The sequence below is a fragment of the Tenebrio molitor genome, chromosome 3, assembly GCF_963966145.1.
Source record: "Tenebrio molitor chromosome 3, icTenMoli1.1, whole genome shotgun sequence".
In the NCBI taxonomy this organism is placed as follows: Eukaryota; Metazoa; Arthropoda; class Insecta; order Coleoptera; family Tenebrionidae; genus Tenebrio; species Tenebrio molitor.
In genome coordinates, this window is record NC_091048.1 from 3,760,914 (window position 1) to 3,784,006 (window position 23,093).

Here is a 23,093-nt window from a genome sequence, read left to right on the forward strand (position 1 = left end):
ACACTTAACTGAAAGATGCTAATTACAAGATTTACTTAAAATATTTATAGCAGAACTTACCTAGGTACAGTCAATTGCAAAAAATCAAGTACCTACAGGGTGAGCGAAACTCGATGTTTCAGCTCTATTAAAAGAAAAGGAAAGACGATAGAAAAAAACTGAAAAGAGGTTCTTAAATGGGATTGAGTAAAGTCCATTTTAAACCAAATTTGCATATTTTTCCACATTTGGAAACTAAAGTAATGACGTCTCGAATTTTTTTTTTCCCAGAAACATACCTATATTTTGGCATATTTAACAAGAGCTAATTTTTCTGAAGAAATTTTGTAAAGAAAAAAATTTGCTATCTTGTTTAAATCGCGACGATTGCGAATTTTTGATAATATGTACATACTTTTTTTTTACAAATTTGCTTATAATTTTTTAACGGAAAAAGGTAGCAAATTTTTTTCTTTACAAAATTTGTTGAAAAAAATTAGCTCTTTTTAAATATGGCAAAATATACATGTTTCTGAAAAAAAAAATTCGATGAATAGAACTGAGACATCGAGTTTCGCTCACCCTGTACATACGTACATCATAAAAATCAAGTGCACTAATTTTTAACACTTGTAAATCATTTGTTTCTGACTTTTAATGTACTCGATTTTTTTGGAATCGACTGTACATATTACCTTGGGGAAAATGGAAAATGTTTATTTCTTAATCCTCTGGTAATAATTTCTCATGATTATTACTTTATGGTACGTTGCAGTTTATCCTGTGATGTCTACTAATTGTAACTAATTTATATTTTGACATATTTATTTTCCACTCTACCATTTCTAGGACTCTCCTTGGGGCCAGAGAAATCTAGCCCGACTGATACATAAATTCAGCTTGTAGAGAGCCGCCAGAGGGAAAACAGAAGGCTAATTGGTTGGCTTTATACGCTTATTTCTTAGTTACGAATGGTTTTGTCTTGCACGACCCTTTAACTTTCAGTACAATCAGTGAGCACAACTTTGTCCTTCAAGATAATCATTTAATCATAATCATAATAAGTTAAGCAATGTCGGGAGTGGTTAGTGTTTGGATGGGCGACCGCCGAGGGAACCGCATTCCGTTGCAACTTCGATACTTCACAGCTTTATTACTTGATTTCAGCATTGTCTATAATCCGTAACGTCCTATGAACAAACTCCAAACAGAAATATCCGTAATGATAAACAAATCCGGCCTCGATGCCGTCCCTCATTTTTCCGATAATTGTGAAACATTGCATTTTAGAATGACAGTGAATTCATTTTTGTGCAACGGAGCCTCTAAATTTTGATAATTAAGCTTTATTACTCCTAAAACCGAAGTGAAGCAATCCTAGAAATAATTTTCGAGAATTTATTCCACAAGGGTCGTAAACGTCAGCTTAATAAATTTTACTTCCTGCAGCTTCATTTTGTACCATTCTCGAGATATTCAATAAGATTTAGGTCCTTGTTTACTGCTGGCCACTCCATATATGCATCAATGACGGTGTTTTATGTTGCATGAAATAAAAACAAAACCATTTTCAGTAACTAGTAATGGCATCAAAAATTCTAGCGGAGACTGACTTTATCGATAAATCTTTGTAGCACCACTCGACAAATGAGGATTATAATGTCTACGCAATAATTCTTACACTAAGTACTATTCAGTACTAATGCACAGATTTATGACTAAAATTACACCATTAAATTAATGTTATTACACACCTTCCGCAAACTTTCCTTTCTGACCCAAAATAAATTACACACAATGAACAGAAAATCCAGTTCCTGGACCATTTTTTTTTTTAGAAATTTGAAAATATCTTTTACATCTTGTTTCTTCTGTCGAATCTATTAACAAAGCACTCCGGTACTTGGCCACTTAATCATGTTCAGCACTTGACTCAACGTATTGCATTTTATCCTAAAAAAAATTCTTATTGCCAAGGTTAATTGTGATCATATCTCTCGAGCTGTATAAAGTATCGTAATAACAATCATTCAGATTTAATTAACGTTGACAAACTTCATAATCTGCATAACCTTCGCACGTTTCATGCGAGTTGATCGTTAGTCGATGATTTGAAGATTCATCATCATCTGGAATGGAGTGAAGCGAAATTTGTTGAAAATTTCTGGGCGAACGGCAAACGAACCAATAAAATACTGGTCCGTCTTCGAATCGGCTATAAACGTCTGGTGATTTAATTGTAAATGAAATAAAGAAAGGGAGTCCTGACTTCGGACTGGTTTATTTTTAATTTGTCGATCGGTCTCATTAAGCGTCCGGTAGCTTCATTTCTTAATTAACATCTCTTGCGTGTTATCGCGGAGAGTGATGTCGGTCGGCCGTCTTTATATACCACTCTGATAGCCTCCTTTAGTGGATTCTGTGTAGGTCTACCTGTTTTATATCTCTGCATAGACACGCACACCTCTTATATCTTCTCTCCGACGTCCTCGCCGTCTGCTCTCGCCCCGACCGAGCCCTAAATTTGTCCGAGATAAAGATATACTAATGTGTTTTATGGAAAAATGCCAGACAGTGGTCCGAGAGGCATTCACTTTTCTTCTTCTTAATAAAATCAGAAATTACGTCCTTCTTGGTGATTTCGACGCACTACCTAGAGCAGTTAGTTGCTTACTCTGCAAGATTATCGGTTGCTAATTTTTTTATATTTCAACTTGAAAAACATTCTGATAGATGCGGAATGACGAGAATGGTAAAATGTAAATTATTGACGACAAAGGCAAGTCTTTTACCAGTTCGATGTAACAATGTAAAACTATCTTTTGTTTATCTTATCAGAGAAATGATTGCTAGTTGAACCAATCTTGAAGAAGGAATAGTCTTCTTTGCAGTTGCGTTAAGATCTCTCTCTGTCCATTCTTTGTTCATCTCCTTCCCCATGACACCTCTGTGATACAATAATTGACTCAATTTTGAATTTGTTAAGAACAATTATTAATTACATTTTAGTTGGCACGCTTTGACATTTCCTTCAGATACATAACCTCACTAATAAGTTTAAAGATTAACTATGCTGTCGCACTAAGAAAACTAGGAAAACTCTCGTTGGTTAGTTCTAAAAGAACTCTTCTTTTCCAAATGTAATGAATTAATGATTCATACCGTTACTTGTTTGCTGAAAAATTGACGTTTGACATGTATTGTTTTGCAACTCATGAAGCTAGACCATACGTCAACAGAAACAAAAGCAAGCACGTGACAACTTAATTACATATTTTTTTAATACAAGTTATGATATTGTACCTACTATTGTAGCAATAATAATAATAGTGATAATATGTTTGTGATGAGACTTAATAACAATAATATACACAATATGACAAGTTAGTAGAAAATTTAAACACCCAGTAGACGATACTATCGCATCTATTGAAACCATATATGTATCCATATGATTATCACACAGGGTATCTGTAAATGATTGTCTGGTCCAGCTTGCTATGAAAACTTATCAAATTTGAATGTGCCGCTTTGTATATGGAATAAATTCGGCAATTTCTGAATGTCATATTTTCAGGTTAGGTTGTTGACTAAATCCTACCCTCACAAATTTTGTTTAGCTCTATAACCGGAAGTATTTACAATTTGTATTGGAAAATAAAAATTTTTGGTGTTTATTGACTGTGATTAATTCCCACATACATCAAGTGTGCGTGTTCAGCCAATCAGACCGCTTGCTTTCATCCAATCAAAAATGTTTATCGCGATAAAAACGTCCTACTACTCTGTCATCTGTCAAAAGTAATTAAAATGGCATGCTACTCCCGTCAGATTCTCAAATTGTTTTTAATAATTGTATTTTTAATAAATGTAGGTATAAATAATTAAAATAAATATATATTATGTATGTGTTCTAAAATACACTTTTTCTTATTATTAAAAAAAAAAAAATTGAAATAAATAATTAACGTTAAAGTTTGTATTCAGGAATTAATCTTGTCAATAATAACACGACTAATTTTTTATATCTGATAAATTTCCCAATTTTCACTTAAACATTTTTGCCTTCGACAATTTTATTCGTTGATATTTGGGCATTTTTATATACTCGAGCTAAAGCTCTCGGGCCTAACCGAAATAAAAATGCCCAAATTCAACTCGTAAAATTGTCAAAGCAAAAAGTTTTCGTGAAATTGAAAAATTTATCCGATTAAAAAATTAGATCCTGTTATTTTACCTTCGGTAAAACGAATATAAGGAACGAAAACTGGATTGAAAAGCGCGAATAAAACGCCATTAATAATGTCAGAAGTGACAGTTAATAATAAATTAAAATTGGGCATCTGTTCCAAAGAGGCGGCACAATAATATTTTTATATTTTTTATACATAGATACCCTGTAGTTGTCTTCTGTTATTTATTTATTTACTTATTTTTTTGTTATTAGAATTGATTAGGTATTGGTAAACTACTTTCGTTTTTAACTGTTCTTTTTACAATTTTTATATTTTTCTTGGGTTTCACTTATTTATTTCTTTTCTACGTTCCGTATTGTCAATAGTGTAGATTCAAATCAGTAACTAATTGTTTCTGTATCCTTTTGAGGCTGAATTAATCAATCATTACAGATACAGATATTGTATTCAAATAATGACAAACTTTAATTGAAAGTGAGTGGATAGCACAAAAGCCAATTGTTGTAAAATTTATCAACAATATCACCAGAAGATAATACAGTTATTTGCATCTAAATTAAAATATTTTGTTCAAAGACAAAACGTTTCACTTGTATACCGGGTGATTCTGAAATAAGTTTTGAAAAAAAATGTGAAGTATCTTTGACACAGAATAATTCAATTAAGTCCTAGCACACTGGTTTGTAAATCTTTCCATGGAAATGATCGAGAGGAGTAATGTCATAAATAAATATTAAAGGTTGTGACTAACGGGCACCTTTTACTTTTGATTATTATTGTTGCTAAACTACCAAGATAATCAGGTAATCACCTTTAACTCAGCAGCGTACTAGCAATTTTGGCCAAATTTTCAATCACCCTGTATTACGCTCTTTGATGAAATCTAACAAACAGCACAGTTTTTTTTTTTTTTAGAGAAGCGCATTTTATATTTCATGCAAAAGCAAATTGACAAAAATATTAATAAAGTATGTATATTCAAAACAAAAATGTTCAAAGTTTTTAAATTAGAATTATAATTATTTGAACTATTTCAAAATCATGTGTTATCATATCGCTTCCTCTATTTTGCGTAATTTTCCAAAAAAAAAAACTTTCATATATTTTATTACAGAATCCGGTTCAGAAACTTTCAATTAGACAAACCTTGAGAACTTTAGAAAGATTTAAGTCGTTTTTGAAATCTTCACCCAAACTATCGTGTGTTCATTTAAATTTCTCCTCAAAGTTGGCCTCCAAGAGTGAAGTATTTTTCATCGTCCAAAATCTAAACTTTCTCCAACACTGAGAATTTCTCTCATATTTCTCCAATCTTGCAGGAACCATTTTTTTTTTACTGTTAACAGTCTCAATTAAGTTGGTTCCCTACTTCAAGGAGAGATTTTGTCCTATTATAATTATAAAAGTCTTCCATAACTAATTTTTGACAAATTCAACAGTTATTTATGCAACAAGGGAGGAAAACGTATCATTTCCTCTCGATGGTAAATGGAAGAAATGAAACATTCCAGCTCATTACATCATTTTTCGCCTAAAGATCAGTTCATAACAATCTATCCACGTGATAAGCATTTGCTAAGCAAGGTTGACAGAGTTATCTTCTAGTACTTTCTGGTTTATATGGTTGGCATCTATAATCTTTACCTATAGAGACATTCAACTTTTTTGTCTATATTTGACAGCTACTACAATTACACTAGCATGCTTTAGTTGGCTATTGTTGCGTTTTATATGAAATCACATCCGATTTCGTGTTTACACGATCTCAGTTGACGTTTTTGATATTTGACCACTTGACAGACTTTCTCAAAATTAGAACATCAGAGTAAGCACGCTTGCCGTTGCCAAAACAGTTCAAAAATGTTTGTTGGTAACTTTGGAAGTAATTAAGATGCCTCTTATAATGATCAATGATGTTATGCATGTTGTGTTTACTTTTTGTTGGGGTGAATTATTATTGATTGTTAGTAAATTCGGCTTGAATGGCTGTCGAAAAGGCCAAAACGGGGCCGCCGCAATACCGGTTGTTAATAACTTGGTCAATTACGTCCTGACACGGTAAATTTCTCAGGGTTACTCGGTTAGTTTTTCTCCCGTCTGGATTCGGATTTTTAATTAGTTTGTAGTGCAAGGTGCATATGAGTGAGTAATGCCAAGCTGGCGACAAGCGGACGTGGAACAAGCTGTTTATTCCGATGTTTAATTATTAAAAATTCCTTCAATGCCACATGAACAAACCACATACACAACTCTAATTACCTCTTTTACTACATAATCATTAATTGGCACTATATCCAGCCGTATCTTGATGCTGGTAGTATCATGGTTATGTCGCATGTTGCAAATTGGAAATTTTGAATTCCTCCGGATTATTACCGTCGCCGAGATGGGCTCCATTTGCGCTTTTTACGACTGTTATCGTACACGTAAATGAATATAATTAATTGCGTTCTGGGACGGATTACGCATAATAACATAATAATAACTTGCAAACGTCCGGAAGGAAACCCGCATTTCACGTCTTATCAGGAGCGAATCAGGGCGATTTGCCCTTATGTACATTTTTATGCGCCAAGAATTTGTGACAGATTCTGTAAAACGCTTTAATTGGTGATTATGCAGGTAACTGGCTCGGCACATGCTAAGTTTCTGTTGAAGAGTGAGTGCGCAAGTTGACAGGTTTTTTGCAGGAAGGGATCTCGATCCTGCTGTACAGTTTTGATGGCATTTTGTCGTCAGATGTTGGAGTTTTGATAAACGAATCTAAAGAATTATTATTATGTTGGGACAGTTAGAGTTGAAATTTATGGATTTAAAAAAACAGCCGTTATAAGGAGAGAAGAAAAAAAAAGAACTTTAAAAAGAAATTATATAGTAATGATAAAAATAGAAAAGAAGGTAAAATAGAAATACAAAAAAGAAAAATGTCGTTAGGAAAAACAGAATAAAGAGTAACAAAAAATAGGTGGATTAGTAACTGACATAACAAAATACGAGTATATCAAATAAGCACTAGAGTGCAGTGAGAAAAAACTGAAATTGAAAATAAAGATAGTGACAAGTCAAAAGAAAAAGAAAAATGCAAAGAAAACGTTTAATACCCTTTCAGGAATGAAAAGCAGCAGGAAAATACAAAATAATAATAATAAATAAATACATACATAGAGAGGAAATAAAAATACAAAAGTGGACATGGAAATATAAAAAATAAGACAATGACAGAAAACAAAGCGTAGGTAAAATGACAAGGTGAAGAGAACAAAAAGAAAACATTTGCTGGATATACTGGAGAAAACATAAAAGAGTATCAAAAACTAGAGAATAAGGGAACAATGGTAAAGAGTACAATGATTGGAGGAAGAAAAAGTAATAATAACCTTATTATAAGCAATAGAAAAAAAATGGCATTGAAGAGTGGATTGTGAACGCACCACTCGTCAGTCTGCAGAGTAAAAACACAAACAACGTAAAAAGTGAGGTTAGATTTAAACCGCTGATCCGTGATCTGTAATCCATGGTGTGTTCAAATCGTTCAAATCAACTCTTCAGTGCCTACTTTGAGGATAAATTTAAGTGAACACCCCATATTATTAAATAATAAGAATGAGGCGAAAAGTAGCACATACAGGGTGTCCCAAAAATGACGTACAAACTACTTACTACCTTATCGAGGATGGTTAAATGTACATGAAAAAAATATGGAAAAAATGTTTCTGACAAAAAAATCATTTATCTTTATTATTATTATTAAAGGTAATACAATGTAAACAAAGATATATTCGTACACCATTACCTTGCAATGTTATCGTAGTGCATTTAAAATATTTTTTTCGATTTCCAAAGCTTCTAAATTCTCTATTACGCAGGATTAAATATTAGTAGTGACTGATCTTGTACTTTGTAATAATATGTACGACTAGAGGTAGCTGTCATGACAATTTCATACATATATTTCAAAATAATTGACGTGTTAAGTGCCACTTTCATAGGCCGCCAAATCAGCAAATAAGTCCAATAGAATTTTTTTAACATTTTTCTGACGTTTACGGTAATCTCTTCTACACCGTAGTGCACCGTTAGTACGCCATTTTTGGGACACCCTGTATTTGGCTACTAGTTATACAGGAGAAATAAACATTAATGTGTACTAACAATGGAAAACTGCCAAAATTTGGAAGATAAAGTAGCATTGATAATTAATAAATTATGGAAAGAAGAGAAGTGAAGAAAACAAGCACAGAAAGTAAAAACGCAGTAAAATGCAGTAAAAAAAAAGCTGCCGAGCTTTTTGAATTCTGACAACTTGCTAATTTTCTTTTGTATTGAAACTAAACCGAATATTTGTTACTAGCTGGTAATGCACAGAATAACTTCTGAAATCTAACAAGAAGGCAAAAGTTGTAGGAATTGAAAATACAAAAATAAGTTTAAATTTAGAAAATATTTATCGCTGGATTATTGAAAAATTGAGAAATTTTAAAAGAAATATGAACGCTTTTTTCAAGATATTTTAACAACACGCAACTATGATTCAAAACGAAATGTGATCAAGAAATAGTATATTATGCAACAAGATTTATAAACGGAACTTTGGACACGAGTTTTATTAGGCACGAGCAGAGCGTAGCGGAGCGAATGTTTAATAAACGAGTGTCTAGAGAAGTTTATAAACGAGTTGCATACTATACTTTTTCTACGACCAAATGAACAATGCAAATATAACAGGTAACTTCTTTATTCAACGCTAATTTAAACATAAAATTCGAACCTGATAAACGTCAATTGACAAGTGACGACTAACTTCATTTTGAGTGTCACTTGATTTTTGCTATTCAAAAAACCAGAGCGTGATTAAAAACCGTTGCTAACTTCACCTCGTGACTAAAACACACGAAGTCGCAGCTTGTCAAAGTGTATTATTTAAAAGATCACTTAGCGTCATGGAAACATATGCGATAAATGGCGTTTTAAACATAGGAGTAGAAAAATTTATTTTTGCTAGCAATTTAAATGCTTTGACGGTTTTATAAAACATAAGAAAATAAATCCGATTACGAAACGAGATGTAAAAGATGCGTAAAGAATTTAATCGCCCAGGTTGGTAATCACTTAACTTTTGATAACATCAACTTAAAGATGTGAAAGAATCCATATTTTTACTTAGAAATTTATTTTTTTCACTACCGATAGTAAATGTCAGTTTCTAAAAAAAATATGACAGATAATAAATCATTCCCCAGGTAAATATATTTTTTTAAATTCCTTTGGGAGTTTTCATTATCAATCAAATAAAAATTTAGTATAATCTTCATTAAAGTTTTAATCTCAAAATTCTTGCCGCAGCATTCAGATTCTTTGGCAGAAAAGATTTCGACATTCATTTTTTACCACAAACTTGTCTACATACATTTTCACGGTTGTCAAGGAATTTGTTAAATTTACCAGACTACTTAAAATGTCAATTAAAATGTCAACGAATTAGGTGAAAAAATCATATGTAGACATCGGGCTTCGCCCTTTACTTCAGCAAAAATCATCCATTTCTTCCTTAGATGTATAACAGGCTATTAGGTGATTCAAAATGATTGTGGATAAGTATGGCAACTATGTACGAAAATTTATGTGGCATCTGTGTGGGTGGGGTAGAGTTGACATTTGTATGACATTTCATATGCGTGCACTTGATTTTTTTTAATATCATTGCACGTTGACTTGACAATTTCAAAATTCGGCGACTATGAACTGTCAAAGAAATGTCAACTGAATCCTACCTACACAATTGCCACATAAATTTTCGTACACAGTTGCCATACTTATCAACAATCATTTTGAATCACCCAATATTTTTCATTACACTTGAAAAATTGGTCTTGCAAGTTAATTTTTTGTCGTCTCGCATAACGAATGCATTTTTAACATACAGGAAAAACCAACGAAAGCGTCAAAAAGGAATAAATAATCATGTTTATTGCAAACACATGTCTGGACTTTAATTAATTTTTTTCAGACAACCGATCCCCGATAAATATCCATAATCTATAATTAAAACTTTGTTGTCAATAATTCTCCCAACCAGCACATAATTAATAAAATTTTCCACCTTGTTCGTCGCTAGTAATGATACCCTCTGGCAAATTACTACAGATATACAGAGATTATCTGCTCACTTTATAACGTACAATTGTTTAAAAACTCGCCTAAAAGAATTGAAATTTATTGGTTGCAAGACATAGTACAATACGTTTTCTGCAAATAATAAAAGAAAGACAATGTTGTGAAAAATTATTCAAGGAGCTGATAAATTTGCAAGTACATAAATCTATTCTTCAAATTAATTTTTTGTAACGTTGCAGTTTTGTTTCCAAAAATATTTTTACGACGGTGTCGAGTCGCGTGGAGTTTCTTTTATTTGTTTATTTATTTTTTTTGTTCACATGTTGAATAACAAATCAATTTTTTCGGCAACTGTTGATTGAGCTATTGCCAATTTTTCATACTTTATGGCTAACAGTAAAATTTCGAAACTGCTGAACATGGTAATTTTATAAATAAATTGGTCCCGATAAAAATCGGTATTTTTAAAAAATCCACCTTAATCTAATTTACGTAAATTAAATATGTATGTGTAAAAACTGGTTTGTCGAAGTCTAATTCTCTTAATTATTTAGGTACAACAACAAACATTACCCATTCGATCCGGCGATCGCTTTTAATCTTTCCCCAAGGACAACCAAAGTTCCACATTTTTGTTTTTTGCAACATCAAACATCTGAAATAAATCCATCTGGTTATCTAACAAGCAGGACTCACGATTTTAATTTTTAACACATTCAGTGGACCATCGTGGCTGTGTTCCGCCCAGAACTTGTTATTAATACTTAATAGTCGTTATTTATCAAAAATACCGTACGCACAAATTCCAAAATTTTAATATTCAGCTTGTTAAAAATTTAATAGATGCTATCACTAATGAAAATTAAAATCTATCAACATTCATATTAACACCTGTTTCATCTCCGCTGGGTGGGGCATTTCGTCGTATACGAAAGCTGAATGTGCAAGCATCTGAAAGATTACAAGCATCTGTCGGGATTAATTAAAGTTCAACTTAGAAATATCGATGCGATGTTGTTTACAAATTTTTGAATTATGAAATGAGTAATTTGAGGCTCTGGCGGGCGGAATGTTTCAATTTATTCTCGACTCGTATCAGATAAAATTGCTTTTAGTGTCACAATTTACCTGCAGGAAAAATGACATTACCAGTCCTGGTCACTTAATTACGTTGAAAGAAATTTCTGATACGTACAACTTTCAATTTTGAAAAAACGATAAAACATGACAATCTAGGTTTTTTTAAATTTCTATTATCAAAAGGTCCTGACGTTTTTTCGCAAGTCATTCTACTGACAATTCTGCTTTCAACGAAAGACATAGGCGTACGTGCTAGTTTTGGAAAATTAATTAATTAATAATAATATACAGTGTGACTTTGAAGGTTGTGCAAATATTTTAACCAGTGATAGAACTCCACGATAGCTAACGATTGAGCCAATAATGCCTTATACAAATGTTGATATTTTTGGAGAAAACGTGGCTAAAAGTTTTTCAAAAAAAAGTGTGGGAGCCACTGAATTTTATGAAAAAAAATCAGTGCAAAAAAAATCATAGTAGATTTTTTTGTTGTGCTTGTTGAGATATTTTGGTATAATAAACGCTGAAAATCTGAACGAAAGTAAGATTCAGCTGACCGTAGTCGCGCTGTAATCTCGTTCAAGATAATCACGCCGTCGAACCGCATGAGAAATTGTTTGATAAACTGGGTGTATAATTTTTGTTTACTTTTTAATTAGGGGGCAATGAAGCAGCAGCGGTAGGGAGTTGAAGTGCGGCAGGGGCGGCGTCCCTACAGTAAAGAGGCCGCCGTCTTCGATTACCGGCTATGACTGTGCACATATCGTCCATCTTGCACATAAATAATATCTGGCCGAGCTCCATACTTGCGATCTCAGCTCATCCATCGATTGTTCTTGTATTTGTAATTACCTACACACCATCTTCCACTCGCTTTTTACGAGAAACGTGAACGCTCGCCGCATTCGATTTCGTCTTCAGCGACGTGACGGTACAGTTCTTCAGGGTACCAGACCAAACACGCGGAGAGATTAGAACCAGGACGGATTGTTTCATTTGTGAATCACGGATTGTCTTATCGGGTTATCCGCCGCAAATAATTGTCCACTGACGAATTGTACACAGAAGACGAAAACTTCCATCGGCGAGATCTTGCTGATGGATATGTGACGTCCACGGACCGGTGGTCCTGCATTTGAATATAATGTAAAGAAAGCGCCGTCTGCTCGAACGAGTTTTTTGAATTCTCTTATAGTACTGAGACAAGCAGATACAATATTTAAATCAGATTTTAAACGTGCTACCGACTTGGCTCTTTGGTATGTTTTCAATCAGTCCTTCAAGATTGATTTTTGTCTGCGACAATTATTTTCTTAAGTTGTTTACAGTCGCTGATACAGAAAACAAACAAGATCTCACAAAAATCTTTAACGACATCACTGTTGACATAAACATCCAATAGGTGATAAAAAAGATCAAAAATTTAATTGTCAACATTGTCCAACAAAAACCAGATTCTCTTGTGATGAAGATTTTCCTTCAAATTCTTTTTTCCAGCAACTTTTTCTTCTTGAATTTTCTTTGTAGCATTCAATATTTTACCAACGTAAGTCAATCTAAGCGAAAATTCTTAATTTATAATTTTCGGTTGTAATCTCCTTTGTGCACGAATTATTTCTGAAAACTTTCCCCATCTCATGAATGCTTTTATAGTTGTGGAAATAAGCACGAGTCGCAGACGAGTGTCTTATTTCCGAACACGAACAAAAGGTTGAGTGAAAGGCCATGAAAAATTTACGAAAACTAATTCACATGCACGTGTGAGATTCTACAAGAAAATGGCACCAGAATACCAAGCAGTAACAAAAAAGATATATTTATTTTAAATGGCAAACCTGTAATGTAATACTACAAAAATATACCAAAAATTTCCATTTTTTAAATTTTTTGAAATGGACAAAATTTTTTGGTAAATTTCTCTTGTTGCCAAATGCAAGCTCGCTATTGGATGTTCATTCCAAACGCCCAATTTTCATTATTATTTTCACTGTAGTGGTGAAAGACAGAAGGGAATAATAATAATGCTAGGAGTCACTCGGTATATTTTCTAAAATGCATTGACGATGTTTTGGCACAATGGGAGGCCATGGAAATTTTGCATTCAATTTGGTATAGCCGGAACGTTATAGATGTGGATTGGGAACTTGTCGTTAAGTTGGCACTACCAGGAAAAGTAACTAAAGTCCATTCAAAAATCAAAAAACCACCAACGTCGCATTTTCCTCGAAAATTACTATCGGCAACCCTGTCTAGTGTAAAATTTGGTGAAACTTTTAATTTTGAGGTTAAATGTTTAATAAGTATCTTGTTTTTCTGGGCATGTTTAAGTAAAAATAATAAGAATCAAGAAATACATGAAACGTGCTGCTAATAAAACAATATGAACGAAATTCAAAGCAATTGAATTTTATTTTGAATCAAATAAATGTCATAATTTATAGTCACCAACATAGTATGAAAAAATATCTACCTAGGGCTTTTTAAATGTTACCAACCTAAAGCAACAGGTTGTATTTGAAATTTATGACAGATTTCTCACTAAAGTACAGTTCATTCATAAATTTTAAGCGACCTTGACTTTGACAATCCACATATAAAACATTTTTACTACTGTTAAATTAGGTTATGTTTTTCTAAGTTTGAGGTTATTAATAGCGTCAATGTCTAGTGCACTGTTGTCAGTTTTACTAGTTTGACATTGCGGGAAATTCAGGAACATGTTGTGTTCATTTTGATAGGTCCACATGTCAGGGACTTTAGTGACGGAAATCAAACAGTGTGTCCAACATTAAAAAAAAAAATCATGGCCTCTCATTATGCCAAAACAACGTGAACGGTGTTTACTTAATCTAAACTCGTCAAAAAACACAGTTTTTGTGGTATTTTGTTAACAACAATTCAGAATAATTTATTTACAATAAGAATTATTTACAAGACAAATTACAAGATTCTTTGCTTATAAAATTTTATGTGGGGCCGCTGGCTTGAAAGTATTTCTGTTCCTGAGCAAATCGAGGACCAAATTAAGATCAGCCATCCAGCTCTTCAGGTCGTCACTGTTATCAGCCATAAAAAAGTATTTGGTAACTGCACCGCCGTCCTCATTAATATGCACCATTAAAGACCTGGGCCTGTTGCACAATGTTCGTGGAGCTTCGGTGATTTCACTTGACGGACAGTTTATTAAGTCCACCTTTAAGTAACCATCAACGAGGTCCTCTTCCGAAGGCGAATTATAAATTTTTAAATTGCTCCCATCGAGAACGCACCATTGTCTGTTCCAGACGAAAGTGTCGTTGTGTTTGATGCCCAGAGTGAGAAACCCGGAGCGTCTCACCCCGATGGTGAAGTTGTCCATTTTGACTGAGAAACAAGCCCAGTCGTTCACATCCGAATCTGGGGTCGAGGCCAATTTCCATTTGGTGTTTTGCAAATCTGAGGAACAAATTTCGGTGGACGCGAGAAGTCTGAAGGATGATTTTAGCACGGTGGACTCTTCGATGTCGCGAGTGTTGGGATTTTGGTACTGGAGTTTGGAAAAAATACAACTGGAGGAATTCTAAAATTTTGAAAAAAATAAATAAACTGGAGGCGAAAATTTCCCACTTTGTAAGTTACCTTGCATTGTAGATATTTACCCAAAGTGGACAATTTGGGTGGTTCTTTCATCCAAATCCCGTACAGTTGCACTAGAATCTTGAAATTTGGAGTCACTTCAAATGAAAATGTTTCGGAAAAGCTTATGTAGCCATTTGTTGCCCTCGCAATCTTCGAAGTCTTTACGTCGGTACCGTTCGACAACAACAAAGTGTAAAATTCAGTTTCATTTGACTTTGTGTATTGTCTCGTCGACTGAAACTGGAAATTTTCCACGGAAACAGTACCGATCTGCGTTTTTGTTTCTGAAGTGGAACAATACCCTTCGCGAATTTTCTTTGCCAGAAGATCTACAGTGTGGCCTGAAAAAACAAGTCAGTCAAACAAGTCTCACACCAAGGTGAGAGCACTTACCACTCTCGAGGAGTACTTTTTCCGCGAGGAGTCTCTCGTACCAGAAGCCGTACCGCGAATTGTTGTTGAGGTGTTGCAAAACGTTCGACGCTTCTTTCATTTTTAAACATTCAACGTCACGGTGACATTTCACTTGGAGTAACTGGTCCATGACGATTTTCTTCAGCTTAACACGAACAGAAGCCGGTTTGGTACTGGAATGCACAATATTTATTTGGCGAAAATGTTGTTGTTCTTGTGATTTTATCATTTGGTGGCCAAAGTTTGCCATTCTCACGCCGAATAATTGTTTTGGCTTGTGTGGACTGTGTGCTCTTGATTATGCACTTGGTGTAAACATATTGGTCCCTGTACACATTATTAGTGCAATAAAAAATGCACCATAAGTGCATACGAGATGTCCACAATATCAATGCATTTATGGGTAAAAAACACCAAAGAAATTTTGAAATTCATGAAAATGTTGCCCCAGAGTATTAAAAAATTAATATTGACCTATTTGACAAATGGTTGCCGCGTGACCTTGAAGCTTCACTTTTGAGCTTCAAGTCAAGACTATGAAGATGAAATTTAATTTAAAAAAAAAAACAAGTACAAATCGAAAAATTTCATAAAGAGCAATAAATCAATAATCAATAATTTATATTTGTTTTAAATATATATTATCGATTTAATAATGTATAATAATATCTTACTTTGTGACCTATTTGACACATGGCTGCTACATGGCCTTGAAACTTCACCTCCATGCAATACCATGAAATGATTTTAATTAAAAAAACACGAACGTGTCATATAATTCAAATTACAAATAACTTGATTTTGGGAAGAAATTCAAAAATATCATAAAAGTTTTCAGAAGCTGTCAAAAATTAAATTATCTCTTGTTTAAATGTGTTTAATTATGTAAACGCTCTGAAACAGTATACCTATTCCTAATGTTTTGCCTGCTTGGCAGATGGCCGTAGTGCGACCTTGAAGCCTCACTCTTAAATTTTAAACACAAAAACATGCCGCGAATGCTCGAAACAACGAAATTTTCTTAATTAAATGTGATTTCACATTTTAAAAGAACTGTGCTTATGTTACCGTCATGTTTACCGGATTAATAAAAAATTTTTCTTACATTTAAAAAAATGTATTCAATTTATTGCTTCACGTACCTACTTCAGTATTTCAGATGTTACGTTTAGTAATGAAACACGTGCGTGTTCTGTGTTACACTCGAGTCCTAACCCGGCTAAGACAAATCATTTTATATTCCTAATTAAGTAACGTCCAAGAAACGAGAATTCAAATTATTTCATTTATTAGCTTCATAGCGGCATTAATATCCTTCAACGAAAACTGTAAATTACTTAAATTAACAGCTTTGAATTAAAAGCTGCATAATAACAAAATTATTTCGAGATTTCAAGATTAAATCGTCTTCATCGTTGCTTTACCGCTTCGTGCATACCAGGTGTCCCAAAGTAACGACACAGGTATAAATAATTTGGAAGTTTTTCTGTACCTATTAAATTGACACACTCTGTACGTCACAAGATGAGAGAGAGAGAAATGCACGTTGAAGTTTTTTTTTTGAAAATTGGTACTCGACGGTACTGTTTTCTTTTCGCCGTCCAAATCCAGCAGTTGCCCTTGTTGGGGATTCTTTCTTCTAAGAAAGTGCAAACGTACTGGAAGGAAAGCGAATTCCCAACTGGATAAGGTAGTACCTTCCGCCATTATGTGTTGGCGAAGATAAACAAATCTGGCCGTAAATGCGCGACTTGTCGCCAACAATGTGACTCCCGTGCGTTAATAGAATCGATTGGAGAGAGGACACGAGAGGACAATCTAGATTGGATCAAAGCAGCCTAACAAGGATTTCGATGATTTCTGTCAATAAAAAGCAATCAATTAAGGATGACTATTTTGGTCGGACAAGAACGCGTCCGATATTATAATGTTAACGAGCATCTTGTTTTATCATATAGTTCAGGATCAATAATGCATGAATCGATTAATTATTTATGATCGATCGTTCATTATCTGGCTCATTTTTATCGAGTCAATAAAATGAGCAAAAGTCGTGCAGCTGTACTCACTGAACTTAGTAATTGCAGCAAGTAGGGTCGGTTTAAAGGGCACCTGATTTATTAGTTGCGTCGTTCAATCAAGAGCAAAAATCCGAGGCCTATTCTTTTCGACGCATTAATATTAACGATAAAGAAATCGATCCTGCGAAACTCGTATAGAATTTTAAACGGACGGTGTCTCCGTTAGTTTTTGCAGCTAGATAAGATCCGAACGCATAACATAAATATTTCATAGTGTCGGATGAGTATGGTCTTAAAACAGGATGGCACATGAGCCAAAAATCGGGCAGTTTTTCAACACTGCCGAAAACCGGACTGTCCGCTCGGCAGACGAAACAAATAAATATATCGCATCTTTATGGATTTGTCGCAAAATTCTCGCTGATTCGAAGGTCAGGAGCCATTGTTTCGATGGCTGGACGTGATGTATGGGCCCCTTTGGTCGGGACGTCATTATAGGAGCTTTTTGCCCATGCGGTTATTAAAGTCGTCGAACCATCGACAACTTTGTCCAAATTTTTCCACTTCTTCTGCACTCGATTATTTTCGACCAGTTTTTGGTACGACGAGTACTGTCGCTATTAGATTCGATGCATTTTTTTTAACAGTACTTGATACTTAACCGTATTTTTTGTTTTTGTCACGTATGTCGTAACTTAGAGCGTCTGGCACCCAATTTAAGCTGAAATTTTGTCATCAGTGTCACTGTTTTTTGTCCTGTTTTCTTTTTTAAAAACTATAATTAACACTAATAAATAATTATTGGAAAAGTCAGAGAGTAAAAACCAAAAAATGTCTCAAATCTATGAAGTTTTTTGTATCGGGTGTTCATTTAATAAACTTCTCCTCAGAGTAGTCGTTGAGAGTCGATTGTGAACGCATCACGGATTACGGATCAGCTGTTTAAATCTAACCTCACTTTTTGCGTTGTTTGTGTTTTTACTTTGCAGACTGACAAGTGGTGCGTTTACAATCGACTCTTCAACGCAAACTTTGAGGATAAATTTAAATGAACACCCGATATAACATATTGTTTCTTTTTAAATAGATAAATTCACTTTGTTGTTGGAGTGGCAAAGCTGAAGAGTCAAAATTTTGTTTTTTATTTTGAAAAATAAAACGGCGCTTCTAGGGCCACTACACCATACTGTACACTCACTGAATGGTATTGGAACTTGCTGCTTCCTCTTCCTACAGTGTTAAAGAAGAAGAAAACTGGGATTAGCTGAGAACAAATGGATATGTGAACCTTCCAAAGCTAAAGACACACTTTATAAACTATTTTTGTATGATACAATTTTTTTTTTAATTAGATTAGGTTCTAACAATTTTTTAAAAATGTTAAGTCATTCGGACTGTTAACTGACCGCGTTTTATCTGCAAGTCAGCATGCGCTTGTGAAGAATAAGATACAGTTAATATCGGACATTAGATGCTCGACTGTAGAAATTTCATTTCTATTTATTTTTTTAGTATCTCATTATTTGGACTCTTTTTGTGTTTTGGGTGTCGAGTAAAATGTCTAGCGTAAGTGAATAGCAGACAATTTTAGAAATTATGAATGAAACTATGTACTAAACAAATGGAAATGGGTTTACGTTTGATGAGCTTCAGAATAGGAATAATAATATGATTGAATTAATAATTGATAATAAGGATTCACAGAAAATGTATAAAAACTAGGTTTCAGGCACGAAGGCAACGCCAAGTGCCTGATTAGTTTGAGCCATGGAAAATATGTACTTACCGTACGACATTTGTATTAGACTTTTCCAGATTTTTGTGAAATAACAAATGTCAAACTTTTTGACATGCAGAGCTACCAACCCGACATTTGTATTTTCCCTATTTGATAATGATTATTTATTAGTCAATAAAAATTAAAGAAACACATTTATAGGAAAAATAATACATGTAAATGTGTTTTTTTACTGTAAATTAAAGTATCGAATGAACACTTTAATTTTAAAGTAACTGTAAAAAGAGAAAATTAACGATGCATCCCATCGATGTTGTAAATATCCCTCAGAAATTTACAACGTCATTAGGGAAATCGCAAAGGTAAAGGTGCGTTTAACTGTTTACCTGTTAGGGAAGCCGAAAATTTTTTAATTGTGTCACCTGTTAAATTTACCTCTTCGCGAACGCCCTTATGGAATAACCCGGCCAACTGTGAATCAAGATGGGACGCTATCTTTGTTGGTGCCAGCTGGGCTACCTTAATCAGGCTATGGCATTTTGTGCTCTATATAGAGGTTCAAAGGTACAAACAATGAACAAAAAGTCTTTTAGAATAATCTTTGAAGAATGAAGAGTTCGCCTTGGCAAGAAAGCGTTTCCCCAATTGTTCGATACAAAAAGATCACATATTTTGTATGTAGCGAATTTGAAACAATTTAACAATTTAAATTAAAGATTTTAACAACAAAGCTTCTTTTTAAATGAATTCTCAAAGAAAATAACTTACTTTTAATAAAGTAAGTCAACTAATAATAATTGTCAAAATAAAACTTAAATGGGAATAAAACCAGAAAAATAATTTACCTTGAAATTTTATAACACGTGGACTGCTTTTGACGTCACGCTACTTCCAAGCTCTAAACCTTTGTTGTGAGATTATCTTGACACCATGACACCCCACTTTCTCACCCCCTCCTTGACCAAATGGTCAATAAATTCTGTTAAATTCAAAATTCGTTATTTTAACCAATCACGTTAACTGTTTCGATATTTCTAGAAGTTGCTGTACTTCTACTTTTCCCACCAAAATTTTAAATTTTGAAATTTCAGTTTTGTTAAGACCAGAGAGAATTTACATAATTTGTTGTTACCTAGATTATAATTATAAATCTGAAAATGAATCGAACTCATACACATTTCATCCATGATGAATTTTACTTTCCATAATTGTACTACATTCAAAAGTAGTGATTTATTTAGTAAATTATATATTACATAATTTCCTTAGAACTAACTAGAATACAAACTCTGTGAATTATTTCTACTAAAATTTGTAAAATTGCGGAGTTACAAATTACAGGGCAAGCTTCCATCGCAATAGTATACCCAAACAATATTATTAAATAAATTTCTTCTCAAATCTCTAGAATCTCGCCATATCTTAAGCAGCATCTTATTTTTATATAAATTGAAGATTAATGAGGTTGATTATCTAGATCTACTGTAAAGACAACAAGTTGTTGCTGGTCGTAAATATTAATTTAAATCTTTTGACTATGATTATGTACAGATTACGTACCTAATTATGTTATGCAAAAAAAAATTCAAATATGATTAGTGAGATTTGTACACAAGGAAGAACAAGTCATCTGATCTTCTAAATAACCCTTGACTCTATCAGATGTCTTACAAAATTGCTATACCAGGACTAGCAAATATATCTTCTATTCTAGCAATATCTAGAATTATTACAAATTTCATTAACTTTGTAAAAACGGTAACAACTAATTGTATTGTTTACTAATAACTTACACTAAATTAACATTAATTGCACACTACAGAAATTAACACTCTTGCACTATGAGCCGCTGTATTCCCTCGCCAATAATTCACTAACACTAACTACAACTGACTTACTGTGCCACTCTACGTTTCTTTTTATGCCTGTTTCGGGAAACCTTCCTTACTTTTCTGGACCATGTGATTCAAACGAGATCACCTCCGTTCGCGGCACCGGTGCGGTATCGGGACAGTTCTAGACGCATCCAATTATTCTTCGTGCTCTAGAAAATTGCTATTTATCTACACCCATTTTAGAAGCTCGAATGAACACTTCTTATTCAACAAAATAAAATATATTTTCTTCTGATAACTGATTCATTCTCTTTCACAAATGATAATAATTTTTTGATTTCAGGTGACAAACCCCACGCTTGCGACCTCTGCAACAAGAAGTTCGCCCTCGCCTGCAATCTACGTGCCCACATGAAGACGCACGAGGGTGAGTGTTTGTTCTCTTGCAGTTTCATTAATCACCAATTAATATACAACGAACCACGCAATAACCAATACAAAAAATACGTACAGCTTTGCACGTAACCGGAGCATTTGCATCGAACAATTTTATTAAATTAACGAGCAATAAGTAATTAAGACATGACCAATTCATGTAAACACAAGCAACTATTTCAATGATTTTATTAAATTATGGGTGCGCCCATTACGTATTTACAATAAACCCTGAATATTCATAAATTCCCATACGTTCTTTTTTGATGCTTAAGTGGTGTCGTGTAGGCTGTAAATAACTTCAGACATTATCGATTAACAGTTACCATATTTGATACTCTATGCAATCGGTGATTATCGATAAAAAGACGAGCCACGGTTAATGAAATTTAAATTTGTTCGCACAAAGTGCCCCTCCGATGGCAACTAGCATGTTATTAAATATTTGTCCTGGTGTTCCAGCGCTCGATTTATTACGGGTGGTGCCCGGATTTAAATAAAATTCAAATTTAATTGCATTGTTGCAAGCGGAATAAATATCATCGAAGGGCAACCAAGATTAACATAATTCAAGAAGTTCTTGATGGGGGTGTGTGACAGTTGTAGCTCATGGTGTCTAAAGTGAGGTTATGATAACACCAAATGCACCTAAAGTTACAGTTTTATCTGCTGGTTTAGTGTTTAGGAGCAATGTGTTCCCACCCAATCGATTACCAAGATTTACATAAACGATGAAAGGTGCGAAATGCAATTTAAGCACGTTTGTGTGCATTTTAAGGTGTGACGTCATCGAACAGAGCTACCGCTACTACGTAGCAACAAAGTATGACATTAGATCTTTTTATGAGAGAATATAAGATATTTGCAGTTGCATTAAATGCAATTGGGTTCAAATTGTACATTAAATATTTGTCGGATTGTTGCTTCGGTCAGATAATTAGTTACTTTTCGTTATGTTACTAGACAAGGTTGGTATTTGTTTACATTTACTGTCAGACGGCAAGACATGGCGCGTGAATAATTGGGGTTATAAAATGAGTTTATTTTTTATTTAAAGCAAAACAGGCGATTTTAACTTAGTACGTAGTAGAAAATTAATGAATTGTGTCATAACCGCCGTGGTAATTCCCATGACGCCTCTAGTTAATGTGGGGGATTAAGGAATTAAATAAACATCGTGATTGAAAGTTTGTAAAATAAATCAGCAACAATAACTGCGTTTTTACTGCCGACGAAGCGACAGATGGGAGATATCAGATTTGTTAAAACATACCTATATCGATATAATCTGTACGTAACTGTGTCGATCCCGCAAAAAGTGTCCGCAGCCACAGGTAGCGCATCTCGCCTTTCCCATAACTCTCGAATTTCCAATAACCGCAAGAACGAAAACACAACCCGCCACGATACCTTAGCACTGCACTGTAAATTAAATGACACCGAAAATACCATAATCAGGTCCGGGTCCCTGCAATTACGTGCCCGTAGACTTACGGGGAATAATTTTGTAAGGTCTAGTCGCATTAGCCTAGTCTATAATTCTAGCCCGAGGAGCACCATCTCGAATTCCACCAATTTATAATGCATTAGCAGCGCATTTGAAATTATAATAGGCAAAATTGACGGCCGTAATTGGTATTACATGGCCAGTGGTTATGCGACC

The 23,093-nt window shown here is 33.9% G+C and overlaps 2 protein-coding genes across 3 annotated transcripts in view; one reads left to right on the plus strand and one right to left on the minus strand.

Annotated features, from left to right (window-relative positions):
* Window positions 1-23,093, plus strand: part of LOC138127051 (zinc finger protein 787-like) — a 185,496-nt gene that overhangs the window by 122,198 nt on the left and 40,205 nt on the right. For both annotated transcript variants that reach the window (XR_011158076.1, XM_069042915.1), the window contains exon 6: window positions 21,339-21,422. Coding sequence is in view for 1 of the 2 variants with exons in the window: in XM_069042915.1 (XP_068899016.1) it covers window positions 21,339-21,422 (84 nt within the window). In the remaining variant the exon portion in view is untranslated. The remainder of the gene's footprint in view (window positions 1-21,338; window positions 21,423-23,093) is intronic.
* Window positions 13,953-23,045, minus strand: LOC138127048 (anillin-like). The gene is made up of 4 exons (XM_069042908.1): window positions 22,704-23,045; window positions 15,381-15,574; window positions 14,988-15,328; window positions 13,953-14,928 (listed from the first exon to the last, which is right to left on the minus strand). Exons 1-4 carry the CDS (start codon window positions 22,952-22,954, stop codon window positions 14,326-14,328), a joined length of 1,389 nt encoding a protein of 462 aa, XP_068899009.1. The 5' UTR covers window positions 22,955-23,045; the 3' UTR covers window positions 13,953-14,325.

Bases quoted from the DNA above. Each gene is read 5' to 3' on its own strand.
- LOC138127048 (XM_069042908.1), bottom strand. From the start codon at position 22,954: ATGCGACTAGACCTTACAAAATTATTCCCCGTAAGTCTACGGGCACGT. The intron at 15,575-22,703 runs GTATGTTTTAAC...TGTGCATTCCAG, and splicing joins TACAGATTATATCGATATAG to TACCAAACCGGCTTCTGTTC. The intron at 14,929-14,987 runs GTAACTTACAAA...TCAAAATTTTAG, and splicing joins GTAAATATCTACAATGCAAG to AATTCCTCCAGTTGTATTTT.